The sequence below is a fragment of the Scleropages formosus genome, chromosome 1 (assembly GCF_900964775.1).
Source record: "Scleropages formosus chromosome 1, fSclFor1.1, whole genome shotgun sequence".
NCBI classification, from domain to species: domain Eukaryota; kingdom Metazoa; phylum Chordata; class Actinopteri; order Osteoglossiformes; family Osteoglossidae; genus Scleropages; species Scleropages formosus.
This window is the reverse complement of record NC_041806.1, coordinates 34541146-34558496: the sequence shown is the minus strand read 5'-3', so window position 1 is coordinate 34558496 and position 17351 is coordinate 34541146. Positions and strand designations below refer to the sequence as shown.

The 17351-nt window shown below is 42.2% G+C and overlaps 1 protein-coding gene across 4 annotated transcripts in view; it reads right to left on the bottom strand.

The window, feature by feature from the left end:
• Positions 1-17351, bottom strand: part of ptk2bb (protein tyrosine kinase 2 beta, b) — a 30309-nt gene that overhangs the window by 8750 nt on the left and 4208 nt on the right. For 3 of the 4 annotated variants that reach the window (XM_018735266.2, XM_018735264.2, XM_018735268.2), the window contains exons 2-20: positions 14114-14352; positions 12571-12749; positions 12335-12422; positions 11921-12000; positions 11611-11673; positions 11431-11485; positions 11182-11322; positions 9944-10018; positions 9447-9548; positions 7904-8021; positions 6921-6960; positions 6637-6680; positions 6502-6546; positions 6118-6215; positions 5837-5918; positions 4994-5094; positions 2546-2661; positions 488-588; positions 125-214 (exon numbers count right to left, since the gene is read on the bottom strand). In XM_018735266.2, the coding sequence (XP_018590782.1) occupies positions 125-214; positions 488-588; positions 2546-2661; positions 4994-5094; positions 5837-5918; positions 6118-6215; positions 6502-6546; positions 6637-6680; positions 6921-6960; positions 7904-8021; positions 9447-9548; positions 9944-10018; positions 11182-11322; positions 11431-11485; positions 11611-11673; positions 11921-12000; positions 12335-12422; positions 12571-12749; positions 14114-14311 (1816 nt within the window). In that variant the 5' untranslated portion in view covers positions 14312-14352. The remainder of the gene's footprint in view (positions 1-124; positions 215-487; positions 589-2545; positions 2662-4993; positions 5095-5836; positions 5919-6117; positions 6216-6501; positions 6547-6636; positions 6681-6920; positions 6961-7903; positions 8022-9446; positions 9549-9943; positions 10019-11181; positions 11323-11430; positions 11486-11610; positions 11674-11920; positions 12001-12334; positions 12423-12570; positions 12750-14113; positions 14353-17351) is intronic. The other variant, XM_018735267.2, reaches the window with a different exon arrangement.

Here is a 17351-nt window from a genome sequence, read left to right as displayed (position 1 = left end):
AAAATGAAAAGTGGCCAAATGTCCAAGCAGCGAGATTCAGGCTTCGCTTCATCTGGCACCGCTTCCGCACTTTCAGTTAATTGACCTGTCTTTGTACGAATGAATGTGGCGGGGAGTCACTTACCGAACATCCAGACGTCGCTGGCTGAGGTGAAGCGTCTGAAATTGATGGATTCGGGGGCCATCCACTTGATGGGCAGTCGCGTTACAGAGGCTGCAATGCGGAACAGGACGGCTGTTATCTCTGTCAGTTCTCCAGCCCGTCCAACATCGTCAGCAGTTCGGTCTGAACTTCACAGAGTCCCACTTACGGTTCTCGGTCTCCAGCTCTCCAGACGCAACCGGAATCCCGTTACTTTGCACTACCTATACCTGTATCTGTTAGTTAAGTGGCGCTGAAACAGTTATTGATTCAGACCTCAAATGCCCTAGTTTTCACCCGCCAAACACATGTAGGGTCTGACTTGTTTTGGCGTCGATCACTGACCTTTGTAATACTCTTCGTCCTCGATGTACCTGGACAAGCCGAAATCTCCGAGCTTCACGCAGTCGGGAGCAGCCACGAGCACATTCCTCACTGCTATGTCTCTGAGCAAACGGCAAGGGTGAGGGTTGGTGCTATTAGGATGCAATATCAGAGTATTGTTGAAAAACTGACATGTAGAGGGCAGCAGTGGTTACAACCATTTCCTTGTAACCAAGCAAGGTACTAACCCTGAACTGCTCTGGTAGAAAGTACCCACTTATATAAATAAGTAAAGGTAAATAGCTTAGTATACAGGGAACACAGTGGTGAACCAGTTCATGTGGGTGCCTCACGGTGCCTGGGTTGAGCACTGGGACATGCGTTCAATGCCCACTCAGTCTGTGAGGAGTCTGCATGTCCTCCCCTGTGTTCACGTGGGTTTCTTTCAGATGCCCTGGTTTTTCCCCACAGTCCAAAGACATGTTTCAGGTGGACTGGTGACTCCAGATTGCCAAAGTGTGTTTATATGTGAATGTTTGACTACCCTGGAATGATCTGATGTCCTGCCCAAGGTGTATCCTGCCTTGCCCAGCACACTACGCTTCCTGAATGCACTCTGGACCGCTGTGATCCTGCCTTATGATATGCGTTTATGGAGTAAGCAAATGAGATTAGTATACAAACCTAATGCTGCACATCTCTGTTTTTAGAAAATCACCAAATAATGAATATTAATAACAACATAATACTTTGCACAATTTTTCTCCATACTGGCTGTCATTCTGCAAATAAGAATCAGTTGAAGAATTCAACCAGATGATTTTTAGGTAATATTAAAAGCCAAGCACTATATATAGTGTGTATGTATAATATATATATATAAAAATATATACACACACACACATTTTCAGAACCGCTTGTCCCATACAGGGTCACGGGGAACCGGAGCCTAACCCGGCAACACAGGGCATAAGGCCGGAGGGGTTGGGGACACACCCAGGACGGGATGCCAGTCCGCCGCAAGGCACCCCAAGCGGGACTCGAACCCCAGACCCACCGGAGAACAGGACTGTGGTCCAACCCACTGCACCACCACACACACACACACACACACACACACACACACACACACACACACACACACAACCTGTATAAGCAGAAAAAAAAAAATCAGTTGATTGTCAAAAAGCACCAGATATAAATATACAAATGTTAATAATAATGTGTTTATTGAAACAGAATGAACATCAACCAAACAGAAGTTGTGTATCTGCAAAGTTTCGTTTGAAAAACATTAAATATGTTTATGTGTTTGGTTTTATGTTTTTGTACAAGGTTCAGTACAAGTTTCAGACCTGAGCAATTTCACAACTCATCCTTAAATATAAAATGAGTCAGGTTATGATATGCTGTAGGCAAAATAACTGAGTTACTCAATATAACATATGAGTGAATCAACACAAGACGGTTTGTACGGGAAAAACCGCCTTGTGTGCCGGTTATATACCCCGTCATCGCAGGTGATGGTGAAGAACATTTCATCACATGGGACATTTATTTCTTTAGTTGTCAACTGTTATTTTGACGAGTGTTTACTACACACCACCAATTACAGTAGTAGGAAGCGCACTAACACGCACGCTGCACACCACATGAGCCGATCGCGAAACAGAACAGACACGAAGACAGGTCTGATCCTGACCCTGGTGCTGAGCAGTTCCACATGCCTCTGCACGCCTCAAACCTCAGATTTCCATGGGTCACGTGGGCGGAGATACACGCTTCTATACCGGATGCGGTCCGAGGACAAGACTCGGCCATCGCTGGCCATTGGCAGCGGAGACCACGCTGCGACTAGTCATGATCTATTCGGGCCATCTTTTTATATGCAAACACACTGTGTAACTTTAGCGTCAAAACACAGAAGAGACGACATGATAAAAAATAAAAATGCTTTCCTTCTCCTTTCTTTCCTCAAATTCAACTAGCTAAGTTGTAGTTTAGCATGCACAGCACCAGAAACAAAGGCACACTTCCAACCAGTGCAGAAAGACTGCTGGCAGAGAGGAAACAACTCACCTGTGAACCATGTTTACTCCCTCCAGGTAGGCAAGAGCTTTGCAGATCTGTAAGGCATACAGCACCAGCGTGACGTTGCTCAGCATGTGCTGGTTCTCCACCAAGTAATTTCCAAGCTGAAAGGAAAATTTAACAAAATCAAATATTATTAACTAGGAATGTCTTTTGCAAAGATTGCTACCTCTGACATCAGATATATAACCAACGATTTCATCTCCTCTCCCAAAACTGACAGCGCTTTGTCTTCTCTTCTGACAATCACAAGAAGATCGTGTCTTATCTTCATTTCCTTTCGTTTGGTATTTTATTCTTCTTACTCCAAGCAAAGTGTTTCCTCTGAAGTATTTTGCTCTATTTTAATTAGGGCTGCATTACGGTGCAAAGGGTAGCACTGCCGCATCACCCTGCCTGGGCTGAGAGGCGGGTTTCGGTCCAGCTCGGTCTGTGCGGAGTTTGCGTGTTCTCCCTGCGTCTGCGTCGGCTTCCTCCCTCACTCCAAAAACATGTAGTTCTGGTGAAATGGCCACTCTACATTTGCGTGTGTCGGGCTACCGAACTTGCGATGGACTGGCACCCAACCCAGGGTGTACAGCCCAGTCTAGAGCCCAATGATTCTGCGATAGGTTCCAGGACAAGCGGTTAAAGAAAGTGAGTGAGTGATTTAAAACAAGTGACGACTCTTTCCTTTAACGTCTATGGAGTTCATACTGACTCTTACTTTAATGCTCCTAATGATTCCGAACTCCAACCCATCAACATACAGAATGCTAACAAACTAAATTAAAAAATATGTACATCATTTTATTGTATATAACTGTATTGTTATATAATCAAAATCATTTGCATAAGGACTTTTTACAGGATTTACCATCCTGGTGAGGATATACTACAGTATGTACTGCGGTATGTCGTATGTGTCATGACCAGAGTGGGACTCACTTTCAGCAGGGGAGTTGCTGATGCTGCAGACCAGACCTTAGTAGTACTGGCAGCTGAACAACAAAAAACTGAACTAGCCGCTATGCTGCCAAATTTGTCGAAAAGAGACAAATTAACAACAAAGAAAAATCAACTCATTATAGACCATTTTAATTTCTGAAGGTGATCTTTTCAAATTATATGTGCAGCTTTGTCTCGGTGTCACGAAAAACATGACGAAAAAGGTCTTTTCGACACTAAAACACCGTCTCCTCAGAAGCCCACTGGGTTCTGCCACCTTGTCTGGTCACTTCATCATTGTCCAAGGACACCAGAATCTCCTTCTCTGCTGACATGAGCATGAATGATTTCTAAATCCTCCTGGCTGAGTGAGCTCCTTAGCCTGTTCTTATCAGACCTGTGGCAGAAAAGTAATAAAAATACTACTGATTCAGATGTCCAGTCGAGTCCAACTTATTCTGAGCTCTCCAGCTTCAACACGCCAGTCATGTCTGTCAGCAGCAGCTTCTCTGAGTTCTTCAAAGCTGGATCCAGACCTACACCTAAGTGAGCAGCTCAAGAGGTGGGAGTCAGCAGCGTTACCCGCTGCACCACTATGCCACAACTTGTTCAAATAAAAATAGCATATGGTTGTACAGCACAACTACCACAGTGAGTACAAGTTACCTTAATATTTTACAGTGCACACCTGCTGTGTCTTTACCTTGGAATATATTGGTTATGTTGGAGCACTTCAGCACATCTTCATCTGATTATTTTTTTCTATTTATCCTGACTTTTCAGTGCTACATTGAAATTCTCTCCATGCTGCTATCGTTCTCAAGCTTTTCTCCAGATTTTGTATGTTTTAATTACTGTTTTTAGCTGCACGTAACAGTACACATTTGCACTGCAGAAACATGGCAAAGTTTCGACAGGTTTAACAGAACGTCAAATTTTCAAAGAAATAGAGAGGACTTGTCACACGCTCTGACCCACACAGCTGATACCCCTCAATCTTTAATTTAGCCGCTGACTGGGAAACACATCCTCCGAACATGAGTATTGCACCATCCCCACAAGACCATGAGTCAGGACAGGCTGTTCCTCACTCCCTTAAATTCACAGATTTGGCTGCGTGATGAATTTTGGCAGTAAACGGGTTGTACGTGTTTACGTGTGTGTCTTGTATAGAAGCCAAGTGTGAAAACTGCTAAGTGTGTTGCTTAGATCTGCTGGCAACTTTCTGCAGCTGATGGCGACTTTTCAGTCCGTTCAGTCAAACCTCAACAGCTCAGATCAAGTCCCACTTCCCTTGATAGCCACTCCAGAGCTGTTATGTATGTGAGCAGGCAGTTCAGCAGGAGGCAAAGAAAGGGGCATTTACTTTCCAGACTACTAAGTACAACTACATCTTTGAACTTAACTGTCCATTTCTTCCATCCAACAGCTGAAAAGCCATAGAAAATCCCAAAAAAATCAAATATGCTTATCATGAGAAAAAACTAAAAGCTTCATCCAACCACTCACCTCTCCATACTTGTAGAGCTCCATGACAATCCACACAGGGTGTTCCTCTATAATACCAATCAGGCTCACAATGTGTGGGTGGTCCAGGGTTTTCATGATCACTGGAAGCCCAACAAAAGAGAAGAACAAGGCAGATAATGAAGAAAAGTTCTTACAGATCCTTACAGCTGCACCTTTTATAAAACCTGAAGCAGAAAACCTCAGCTACCCTTCATATTTCAGCTAACTTCTCTGTCCACCTCAACTCAAGTCTGAAAGGTGGGATTTATACCATTTTTACAGTCCCATAGTGATGAGGTGGAATTAGGATTATTGTTTTCGAAAATTAACCTAAATAACAGATATTTTAATGCATTACAGTGATAACATGTTTATACACCATACCAGTAGAAGTTACTCTGAAACCTGATGTTATTAATTGGGAGTGAGGTTCATTTAAGAGATTGTGTGATTAGTTAAGACTCTGAATGTTACAGGAAGTATCAAACAAGAAGCAGGAACTTGGTTTTGTCACCCAAGAAACACATCATCAGCATGATTTGTACCTCGAAACATATAACAGGCAGTGAATCAAATACCAGCAGCGGGTACAAGATTATAATATTACTGTTAAGATTTTGCTGTACTGAATAATAACCCTGTTGTATGAAAAAATTACATATTTTCATAAGCCCCAGTAGCAGCTGTTGATTATACGGGACCTGTTCTACAAGGGAAGGATGTACTGCGAGACTAAATAAGGATTCAAAAATGAGATTTTATGTGCAGAAAGTGAAAGTCTTTAAAATAAATTATGCTGGCTTGACAAAGCTTGTACTGGAGAAAAAAAAAAATTGCTCTTACCAGCTTCACTCATGAACTTGTCCTTTACATCAGGCGAGCAATCTTTGCACGTCTTGACTGCCACACTGATCCTCTCCCCATTCTAAATCAGTCACAGGGGCCCATACCACACACTATCAAACATTTCCATAATCTTGCTGTTTCTAGCCACAAAAATATCATCATATCTCTGCAATTTCAAAGCTTAAAGTGACATGATGTGAAGAGTTAAGTGGCTCGCACTAGCATGTAATGAACAATATGAAAATGTAGACATGGACAAGATGGAACTGAGTACTTGCCAGCTTTTTGTAAACACCTTCGTGAACTTCCCCAAAGAACCCTTCACCCAGAATTCTGCCCAGAACAATGTCTTCTCTGGAAAGTCCATATTTCACAACTAAAACAGCAATAAGTGTATTTAGATGAGAAGCAAGCAACGACATGAGAAGGGCACTATTATATATTTACAAGATACCATCACCAAAACTTACATATTAACCCACAATATGCATATACAAGTAAACTGCAGAAATAAAAAGCATTAATAAACATGTTTAACGCTGTACGAAATTATAGAAAGGTTCTTTATAAAACAAGTGAGAGAGAAACAGAGGAATACCATACAAGGAACATATTCCAGTTCCCAGAAAAAACAAAGCTATATTTCACATCGCATAAATTACCAGATTTTGGCCTTTCATCCGGTATCTCGGCATAGATGTCCGATCCTAAAAAGAGTACATGTTTTCTTACTAATTGTTATCAAGCGTCGTGAATGCAATCAATGTCGAGGTATTGAGAGAGGAGTGTCGACATACCCATGCTGCTGCGGAATGAACTGTTGGATACCACTCTGTCGCTGCTGAGCAGACATACATCACAAAGAGGGTTCATCTACGAGCCGTGGCCAGCGCCATGAAAAATACTGTACTGCTCCACAGTTAATAACAGTATTACCTTCAGCTGTTACATATTACAGGTACAGCCTTGTACATGAGCATCTTGAAAAGTGAGTTTTTTGTGAGGATGGTGAAAAGCTGCTAATTTTATTGCTTCATCTACTTTGAAGTGTTATATAAGAATAAAGTAAGAACACACTCACCTTGCAGGAATTTCAGGGAGTGCAATTTTTGACTTCCTGTCTGATGAATGAATGACATATTAGTTCAGAACAGTAAAGAAAACTTTCTCTCAGTAAATTTCAGTCTCAGCAGCTCTGGCAATAAGTACCTTAACAAGTCACTATTCCAGTTATTATAAATATTACTGTTTATCCTCAGTGTATATTTTGTTAAACATCCAGATAACAAACTGGCAAATACTTTTTACTCCTTCAAGTAATAATAAATCAAAAGAAATTTAAAAATAAAAGTCCCATAAAGAGAAGAGACAGGGTATTTTGCCATACTTTTCCTAAATCCTCTGTGCAACTTTCCCAGTAACATCTCATTCCAAGCCTAATTACAGTCTATTCTGTACTCCTTTTTTTATTTGACATAATTAGAAAAAAAGTTTACGCAGCTTTTTATAATATTATGTTTAATTTCTGACAATTACATGTTACATATTTAATTATATATTGCACATGTTTTTCATTAAGCCTGAAGTGTCTACTATTGTCTTCGTAAAGAACGTAGACCCACCCCCAAAACATGTTATTAAGGGTTTCTGTGGATTCAGCCCAGAGGATAAACAAAGATTTTTCGATATAAACATAGTCCTTTGTCAGTCATCCAAGTTTGGGCCAAAACACAAGCAAAAGCACACAAAACACAGCCACTGCACCTGTGTATACCCTGTATGGTGGACTGGGAGTAGTAGGCCAAGTTGAGCCCATCCTTTTCTTTTTTCTGATGACGTAATTTCGCTGATGTTTTTCCATTGTTTAGCTCACCTCAGAATTCAGACATCAATAATCCAGACATCTGACATGAGCTTATGTACAGGATAAATATTGTGATTTGCAACTTGAATACCAAAACCTGTTCTGAGTCTGTGTAGTTTGCCCTCAGACTAATCTCACAATGTGAACCTGTTATGAACATTTGAACACTTTATTATGTGAAAAAAAGACACTTCTCTTACCTTTCTTTGATTTCAAAACGAGGGACGCATCCGTGTTGTTTGCTAATCTGCAGTAACCGTCTATTAGGTCTGCCATGTTCTCTGCCATTGCCAAAGAGGCTGTGTTGATGGACAATGGCTATAGGGGAGGGCAAGAAAGCATGTTATTAACACAAAATTTACCATTAAACATTGCTGCATTATAGAGGTTGCAAAGTACTCTCTCGTATATTCAAATGGGCATATTTAACACACACACACACACACACACACACACACACACACACACACACACACACACACACACACGCACACACACACACGCACATTTTTGGAACCGCTTGTCCCATACGGGGTCGCAGGGAACCGGAGCCTACCCGGTAACACAGGGCATACAGCCAGAGAGGGAGGGGACACACCCAGGACGGGATGCCAGTCCGTCGCAAGGCACCCCAAGTGGGACTCGAACCCCAGACCCACCAGAGAGCAGGACCCGGTCCAACCCACTGCGCCACCGCGCCCCCCCTGCATATTTAACACAGTACAACTTTTGTGCTGAATCCAAAATGTACACAGACTGGCTCAGGAATTACAAAGAACAATAAACTACAAATTTATTTACTTATCGTATGATCAAAAACAGATCTTAACAACATAGGGTAAAATTAGGTAAAGGTAAAATTGGATTCATGTAGCCAAAGTTTAACATCTGTATTGTCGATGTTCGTCAAATCCACTGGTGTGGGCATGTAAGTGGGGCAGTGATCCAGCAGATCTTTTGCAGTTTGTTGCTGCTCTTCACATGGGCATCCAGGGCTGTCTACTAGTCCCATTTTGTAACTACACATAATACTATGGCTCCTGGGCTTTTTTTAGTCACTCACTCACTCACTCACTCATTCAGAACCGCTTATCCTAAGGCAGCATGTGGCAGTCCACTGCCTGTCCTAGAACCACAGGGTCCTAGGCTAGGACACCAATCCCCAAAAACACACACTTTTACACAATTTGAGCAATTTAGTTCCATCAATTCACTTGAAACATGTCTTTTGGAAAGAAATCCACAAAATCACGGAGAAAAGTTACTGCACCACCATGGCACCTGTTGGGCTTTTTTCTTATAAAAAAACTAAAAATGCAATAACAAAAGTGTTAAAAAGTACACACACATTGGCTGAAGCTGCTATTTGCAGTGTATGAATTATTGATTTGTATAATGTGCAGTCTACTCACTGTAGTGAGTTAAATTACACACACACACACACACACACACACACACACACACACACACTGTCTGAACCGCTTGTCCCATACAGGATTGCAGGGAGCCAGAGCCTAACCCGGCAACACAGGGCATAAGGCTGGAGGAGGGGACACACTGGGACACCAGTCCATCACAAGGCACCCCAAGCAGGACTCGAACCCCAGACCCATCAGAGAGCAGGACCCGGTCAAACCCACTATGCCACCACACCCCATGAGTTAAATTACCAATTTACATATTCTGGGCATTTTTGAAGCAAGATCTCAGTGGTTATTCCACTTTTAATATAGTTAATATTACCTGCTTCACTCCTTCTATGTCCAGCTGTAGCAGTCCTTTGCCATCCTCTTGTACAGAGCTTGTAATACTTCTAACCTGTTTAAAAGCTGCCAAATAGATGGGCTGGAAAAAAAAAACAATATTAACAGATTAATTGTACATTTCCTTTAGAACTAAAGATGATCGTGATTACTCCTTGTTATTTTTAACTTTTTTCCCTTTTAGTCAAGCTGAGATAGTTCTTATCCCAGATGCACTACAAACTAAATATGTGTAGAGATATGCCTGAATGAGGTTTTTGTAATCAGAATATTCCAGATTGCTAGCTGTAAATTCTGTCATTAGAATAATGAACATTATGATCACAATGAGAATACTATCAATGTAACAATTCAATTCCAAGCTGAGAAGGGATGTATTGCAAAAACATTCAAAACAGTGAGTGCAAAAGATTTATCTCACTCATGTTAATAAACAGCTGAAGTGGAAATATACAGGTCATTAAAAGCCATTCTAACCGCAGAGAACTTGTGGGTTCGTTGGCGAATGCCTTTGGGTCCGATGACGAGCTCCACTGCTAGACTCCATCCTTGCTGTCAAGTGGAAAGTGAAATAGTGTAGAGACTTTTAAAGCATGTCTACATATCAGGATGTTGCATAACTCAACTGTGATATTTCTATAAGCCACAGCCAGTATCCATTGCTAGGGTCTAACCTGTGTAGGTCCATGCACTCACGCCTGCCACTTGGTTGGCACTGTACCCAACTCCCACCCTTCAGTTTACAGATGATGAGCCCACAAGATGGTTCTTCATTGTCATTTGAGGCTAGGCCTGACCAGGTTATGTGGGTTGCCTGACCACCAGGCACTCGCTGGTGATCACCATTCCTAGATATAGCTCCAGGAATGGGTCCCAGTAATCCTTATCCAAGCAGGGGGTCATTGTGGACCATTCTTCATCTAAGCCCTCTCTGTCCATACCTGTTCACCAAGGGAGACCCTACCAGGAGCAGAAACTCCAGACAACACCTGAAGAGTGGGGAACAGCTGATTGTAGTGGAGAACTTCAAGTATCTCAATGTCTTGTTTTCAAGTGATGGAAGAAGGAAGAGGGAGATTGAAAAGTAGATTGGTGCAAAGTCAGTAGTGATGCAGGCACTGTACCAGTCTGTGGTCATGAAGTGGAAACCTTGGACAAAGTTCTCAGTTTACCAGACAGTCTATATCCCACCCTCACCCGTGGTCATGAACTTTGGCTTTGGGTAATGGCCAAAACAACGAGACCGCAGACGTAAGTGGCCAAAATAAGGTTTCCCCACAAAATCACTGGGCTCACTCTCCATTACAGGGTGAAGAGCTCGTCAATACTGGAGAGACTTGAGTAGAGATGTTGTTCTAACTGATCAAAAGTAATCAGTTGAGGTGGATTGGGCATATCTTAAGAATGCCATTTGGCCAACTCCCATGGAGTCATACTGGGCACATCCTACTGGCAGAACACCCCAATGGCAACCTAGGACCAGCTGGAGAGCTTATATCTCTCGAATGACCTGGGAACACCAGGGGATCCGCCAGGATGAGCTGAAGACTGTGGTGTGGGAAAGGAGGGTTTAGACCTTCCTGATCAGCCTACTACTACTGTGTCCCTCACAAGAACAAGTAAATGGAAACTGACTGATTGACTGGCTGTCTCTGTAGGTACCGTAGTTTACTTGATCTGCTCTACTTGAATCAACATCTTCGCAGAAGCCTCACCACTAGCTCACAGGGGAAGACTTCCTCATCGAAGCTGGAGAAATCTCCGAAGGTCTCAAAGAACTTCATCATACAATCCTCCTCTTTGAGCGTTGCATACTGCTGGAAAGTCTGCTGAATCATTTTCCTCAGCTGTTTGGGCTGTGAGCACCAGTTGATGATTAGTAATTTGTTCCTCAATGACAGTCATCTTTAAGACTCTAGAATGTTTCATAATATAATCATAACATAGTCAAACGTAAACTGTACCTTCATGCCCTCGATCAACCCTCGTGGAAAAAAAAGTTCCAAACCAACATCCTTCCTTGAATAGAGGAGGACAACAAGTGATATTCATAAATATGACATTCACAGAAAACACAATTTAAAAATACCAACCTGGCTTTCAGTTAAAAACTGTCAACTATTTGATAAAACTTTAAAACTTACTCCAACAGTTCCAAATTGGACTTCTTCTCCAGCCCTTTGGCATTCATGTCTTTATAAAACCTCCTGCAAAGCAAAAACAAGAACTTTACACTTCATACAACAAATGTGACCCCTGTAAAGAGCTGCTTGCCATAAAGTGTGAGGAAGCCAATGAAAGGGCCAGGCAGTGCTCATGAATTACATGAAACAGTGGACACTTAGCAAAAATGACTGTTGTGGTTTATTAACTAATGTATATTCCCTAAAGGCCTAAATACATATACACATATATATATACACATTATGCCTGGAAATTTTAACAATTCATTACCTGATTTCCAGGCAGCCCAGCTGCAGAGCCATCCCGTCACTGACTTTGCTGGCATGGTGTTGCATGTAGTCACTGCGAACCTGATCATTAGTCAAAAGTATATGGTCAATAGCTCACCAGTGATCCAGAAGTATTATACTGTAATTTGTACTCATCAGGCTGCCTCTTGTTGATCAAAAACACTTTCAAAAATTACTTGTGTTATTTCTGTGCATTCTTTATTTTTTCAGAGTTGAAAATTTCACTGTTCTAAAAACATTATCCACATTAATACTCAAACTTTGTAGTGAACTAATACTGCAATAATTCACATATTTATGCAAAAATGTATGTCAGAAAACATGAGAATGATACAGATACCACTATATTTAATGTTTGGCCTTTAATCATACAATAATAAACAAGACCAGTTACCTGCTGATAGAAGTACAGCAAAGTGGTCCTGTCTTCCTTGAATTTCTCCAAGTAATTATCTGGGATATAGCGAATCCGAAGGTCATACCTGGAAAGCCATTCAATTAAAACATTCAAACATACTCTGCATACTACAGCCCCGCGGGGCGGGGCAAGACCACCTGTGCTTTTCCAGCATTATGGCCTCAGTGAGCCTGGAGCAGCCTACTGGGTATCGGCAGCACCCAGCCTCTCACCTCCACTCCGCCTCCAAGTGCTGTCTCTCGTACTTCAGCTCCACCTCCCCTACGGTCATGTCAGGGTGCAGCCAGTGCAGTTCGTCAGACTTCAGGTGCTTCAGAAGCAGCCCATAGCAGCCAGGGTACCGGATGTTTGGACCCAGCCGCCCACTCATCAGGATTGACTTGATGATGGCCTTAAGGTACAACAAATACACAGTTACACACATGTCCAAACATCCAAGTTCTCTCTTATTCATCACAGTATTAAAAGCACCCCAATCCTGATCTGAATATGAACTTAAAACTGCCTACAACTGTGCTTCATCAGAAAATAACTTATTTTGCCTTTCCTCACATGAACAGTCACAGGCCAGAAAACGAGGGGATATTATGCGACTACACTCTGTGCTTAAATACAAAATTTCTCTTCTCAGGAGAAGGTAACTGAATGTAATGTTTTGCAATATTGCTGAGAAGGAGCAGAACAATGAGAGGATCACCAGCCAATGAAACATCAGCAACCCTTCGCTCTCCACTCACAGCAGGCTGCAATTAAACATAGGCTTTTAAGTTGAAAGTTTTACAATTACAATGAAATAAACACAAGTTTTCAGTAAGACCACAATAAAGTCTAAGCTGCAGAAACAAATAAATACTGTAATGAATTTCTCACCAAATCCATTAACTTTACATATATAGCACTTGCAAGTTAACTTATCAATTTATACTACTGAATATTTCCCTCATTAAACTTTTCTGAAGGGGGAAATGCTTTAACAAACACAACGGCACATACCTACAAGCTACAAGTTTAAGTATGGATGTATGGATGAGTGACCCATCGTAAGTAGTGTATCTAGCAGTGTAAGTCACCACGGTGAATAAGGTGTGTGGGCTCATAACACTACATAGAGTTCACTGGAAGTTGCTCTGGAGAAAAGCATATGCTAAATAAATAAATGTAAATCTAAGTACATTTCATTAAGAACTGACCGTTACACAAACAGTACACGTACACAGAAAGTCAGGGCCTCCCGATACCCAGTTTTTCACATATCTGGTCCTAGAGTCTTAAATGTGTTACAAATATAGACTAATACCCTTCCCACACAGATACACAATTCAAAACAGCGTCACGCGAACGCATGCACATGATTCAAAAAAGTGTAGCGGCTGCGATGGAATAAAAGAATGACATTTCCTGGGGACACACTGCGAGAAAAATAAAACTGTTTAACATTTTAATGTGTTACGTTACTGTTTTTTTCTTATGAAATTAGGCTCCATAGTGAAAATTTAGAGTGAACTTAGGATAGGGTTTGAACAAGCTGGAATATTTCCCCCTTAAGAAAAATAACAGAATAAGTAATTTCATTGTCGGGTTTGAGGAACGAATTAGGACAGGTTAACAGGAAATAAGTGTGTTGTTCTTTTCTAGCTGACCACCTGAATCAGTGAATTCCACTTCCAAGCTTGTAGAGGTACATGGAGGATTTTAACCATCTGGAAGCACCCGCAGCAACAATCTTCAGAACTTCCCAACAATTAAGTCCCTCACCCTGATCTCCCAGGAGCTGTCACATTTGACCAGTTTGAAGTTTTTCCCGAGGTTGGAGCTATTGCTGATGAAACAGACTTTGAGGATCTTAAGAGGCCCCCCATCACCAGCGCAGGGGAGCTCGGGCCTTCCTTCGTCCTTCTCATTGGCTGTAGGGCTGGGCAGCTTCCAGGACAGGGTGCTGGTGTCCCCCGACATCTCCACACGTGTTGTCACAGCAAGCGCCACACCATCACACCCTGGACGGACAGAAAGGCGGCCTTATGAAGCACGGCACGCAGTTTAGCACACTTTCTTTCTCTGTCTGCTTTAAACTAAGAATTGTATGGCTTGAAATTTCATCTCCTCATCTGAGAAGCACAAGGGGTGAGGAGGGGTACATCCTTGATAGAGCGGCAACAAAGTACAAGGAAGTCACACATATTGACTCATACATACAAACACAAACGGTAGTTTATAGAGTCACCCGTTAACTTACATTTATTCATTTAATTGACACTTTCCTCCGAAGCAACTTAAAATGTTGAGGTCACAATTATTGCATGCTTACAATCATTTACCCATTCATACAGCTGGGTAATTTTACTGGAGCAATTGAGGGTAAGTACCTTGCTCAAGGGTACTACAGCCAGAGGTGGGGATCAAACCTGCAACCTTTGGGTCCAAAGGCAGTACCTCTAACCACTACGCTACCAGCTGTTGAAATGCTTGTCTTTGGACTGTGGGAGGAAACAGGAGCACCCGTAGGAGGCCCACGTGAACAGGGAGAGAACATACAAAATCACAGACTGAGTGGGATTCAAACCCCCATGCAAATGTACAGCTCAGGAGAAGACTCACAGTACTTTAAAAGCCACTACAATAACCTGTTCAAGACAAAGGCGAATGAAACCCCGGTATCAATTACAAAACAAGATCACATTTACCTCATGTTTTTCTCCAAAGCAACTTACAACTAATTATCCATTTACATGGTTGGGAAACATTACAGGAGCAATTTTTAGGGTAAGTACCTTGCTCAAGGGTACTACGGGTGGAGATCAAACCTGCGGACCCAAAGGCAGTAACCCTTACCACTAGAACCCTAACCCTAACCCCCGCAAGATATAATTAATAAACTCTGTATATCAGTTAATAGGCTTCGGCGGTTCTTAAACAGCGCAGATAAAAGTTTTTTTAGATGATCAGACAATCCTGATAGCACTGACAGCATTTTACATCCATTCACGTAGAGCTTAACGAACGCAGGCTGGTTGGTCCGGACGAAAGAAGCCAGCGTGAAAATAGCACCGACAGGATATCCAGTACGCTTGCGTTTTCTGTATGTGGTTTGTGGACGGCGCTCCACTGGCAACTGTCTGGCCTGTAAAAACCTGCTGACGTGATGAAGCATCGCTTTCACAACCCAGGGCAGTGCATTCCTCTCGGGGCAGCACATTCCTCCGTGGACGCTGTCAGCGCAGCGACTTCTTAAACCCTCACATCCCTATGGGAGCGCATGCACTGCAGCCAGCGCCTTCAACACAGCCGCCCGCTCAAGGATAAAGCGGAATCTTTTCCCCATTTCGTGCCTCGTTTTTTTCTCCTTTTGCTGCATTTTTGCTGTTATGAAACGCTTGTGCCCTGGACACCACACTGGCTGTGATCGCATGCTCGCCCCTGTCTGATGAGCGCTTCCCTGCCGTGCAGTATTTCGCACTTCTATTTCAACTTTGTGGTGTGAGAACAAGGCGTGACTGACTTTACAATTTCATTTTCACATGGCGAGCCCGAAAAACAGACACACCTGCGCGTTCGCTTGCTCTGAATGACTGAGGATAACTATTTTGACAGAGATTTATTGCACTTTCTCTCCACTGCCCAAATATTTGTGCTTCTTTGAAGTGCCGCGACACTGTATATGCACTCACAGTTGTTGACGTTCTTCAAGATACTGTAAAACATAGGTGAGAACGGTCTGCGATGGTGTTGTCAATATTTGTTGTACAAATACTCACTAAAGAAAAAAATATTAAAAATGCAGTTTTCCTATCCATTAATGTACTTAATTGGCTGTACAGGTGCACACGTAAAAATTTGCATACAGGAACATATTAATCACATGGCAAAAACCGATACGCGTGTAATGATACATTGTGGGTTGATCTGAATAAATAGCATAGATTTCCAAAATTACTTGTTTTCTCTTCAGAATGCCTTTTTGAAGACAGCCTCATGCAACACAGTCACTTCCTGGAAAGCTGTCACAGCTTTTAAAAAAAAAAAAAAAAAAAAAACAGAAAAATGTGGCAACGTCAAAAAACCGAAAGGAAATGTCTCATCAGTTACAACTTTTTAGCTCTTATATGCCATGCACTGTTACAGCTGCTTCCTCTGCAGAAATATTGAAAGTTCTTTCTTCTACTAATAGCAAACCAGAATAGACAGATGCAAAAAAAGAAAAAACAACCAGTCAGTCTGGGCATGAAGTACAAATGGGTGATATATGACCAATGGAATCTTAAGCCTTGTGCAAACAGAAGCGAAACACAGTGAGGAGAAAGGTAAACCAGACCTCAGATAGCGCATGGGCCACTTTACCAGTTACATACCGCAAAATCATGGGGCCTTTTCCTGCAAGCAAACAGCAATGTCATTACAAGAGCACATTAAGAGATCAATCTCACCCTGGGCTTTGTGAGCAGTGATATAAAGAGCAGAAAGGAACACACGGCTTCTTGGGTCGCTGGCAAATAGCCGAATGCGTTGCTAATTCGGCCACACAAAAGTTATCCAGTTCATGGAAAGGGTCACAGTACGCAGATTCAAGAGCTCAATGACTCTCAGCTCGAAACCCAAAGCTAGGTGCACATTCCTGCAGTTTCTACAGGGCCTTCATGCCAGCACACGACTTGTTATGGCAATAGTGTTCCCTGTTCAGATATCATCAGGATTTCAGACACGTTAAGTAGGGGGCGGATGTCTCGGGGTTAAGCAATACGAATCTGCACACTATTACATTGTCAGAAAGCAGATTCTCAGAATCACCGCGCTATCGAAGCCAGGATCAGATACCAAAGCATCTGTCACTACTGCATGTTTAAAAATACATGGGAAAAGGGGGGAAACCAAGACGGACATATAAAGCACTAGTCCACAAACAGCAGAGAAATACACTGCACCCATTTCTCATAAAATCAGGTTAATTTGTTCAGTGAAATACCCCCATTAGGCAAATTCCGGTTGTGAGGGAGTTGAA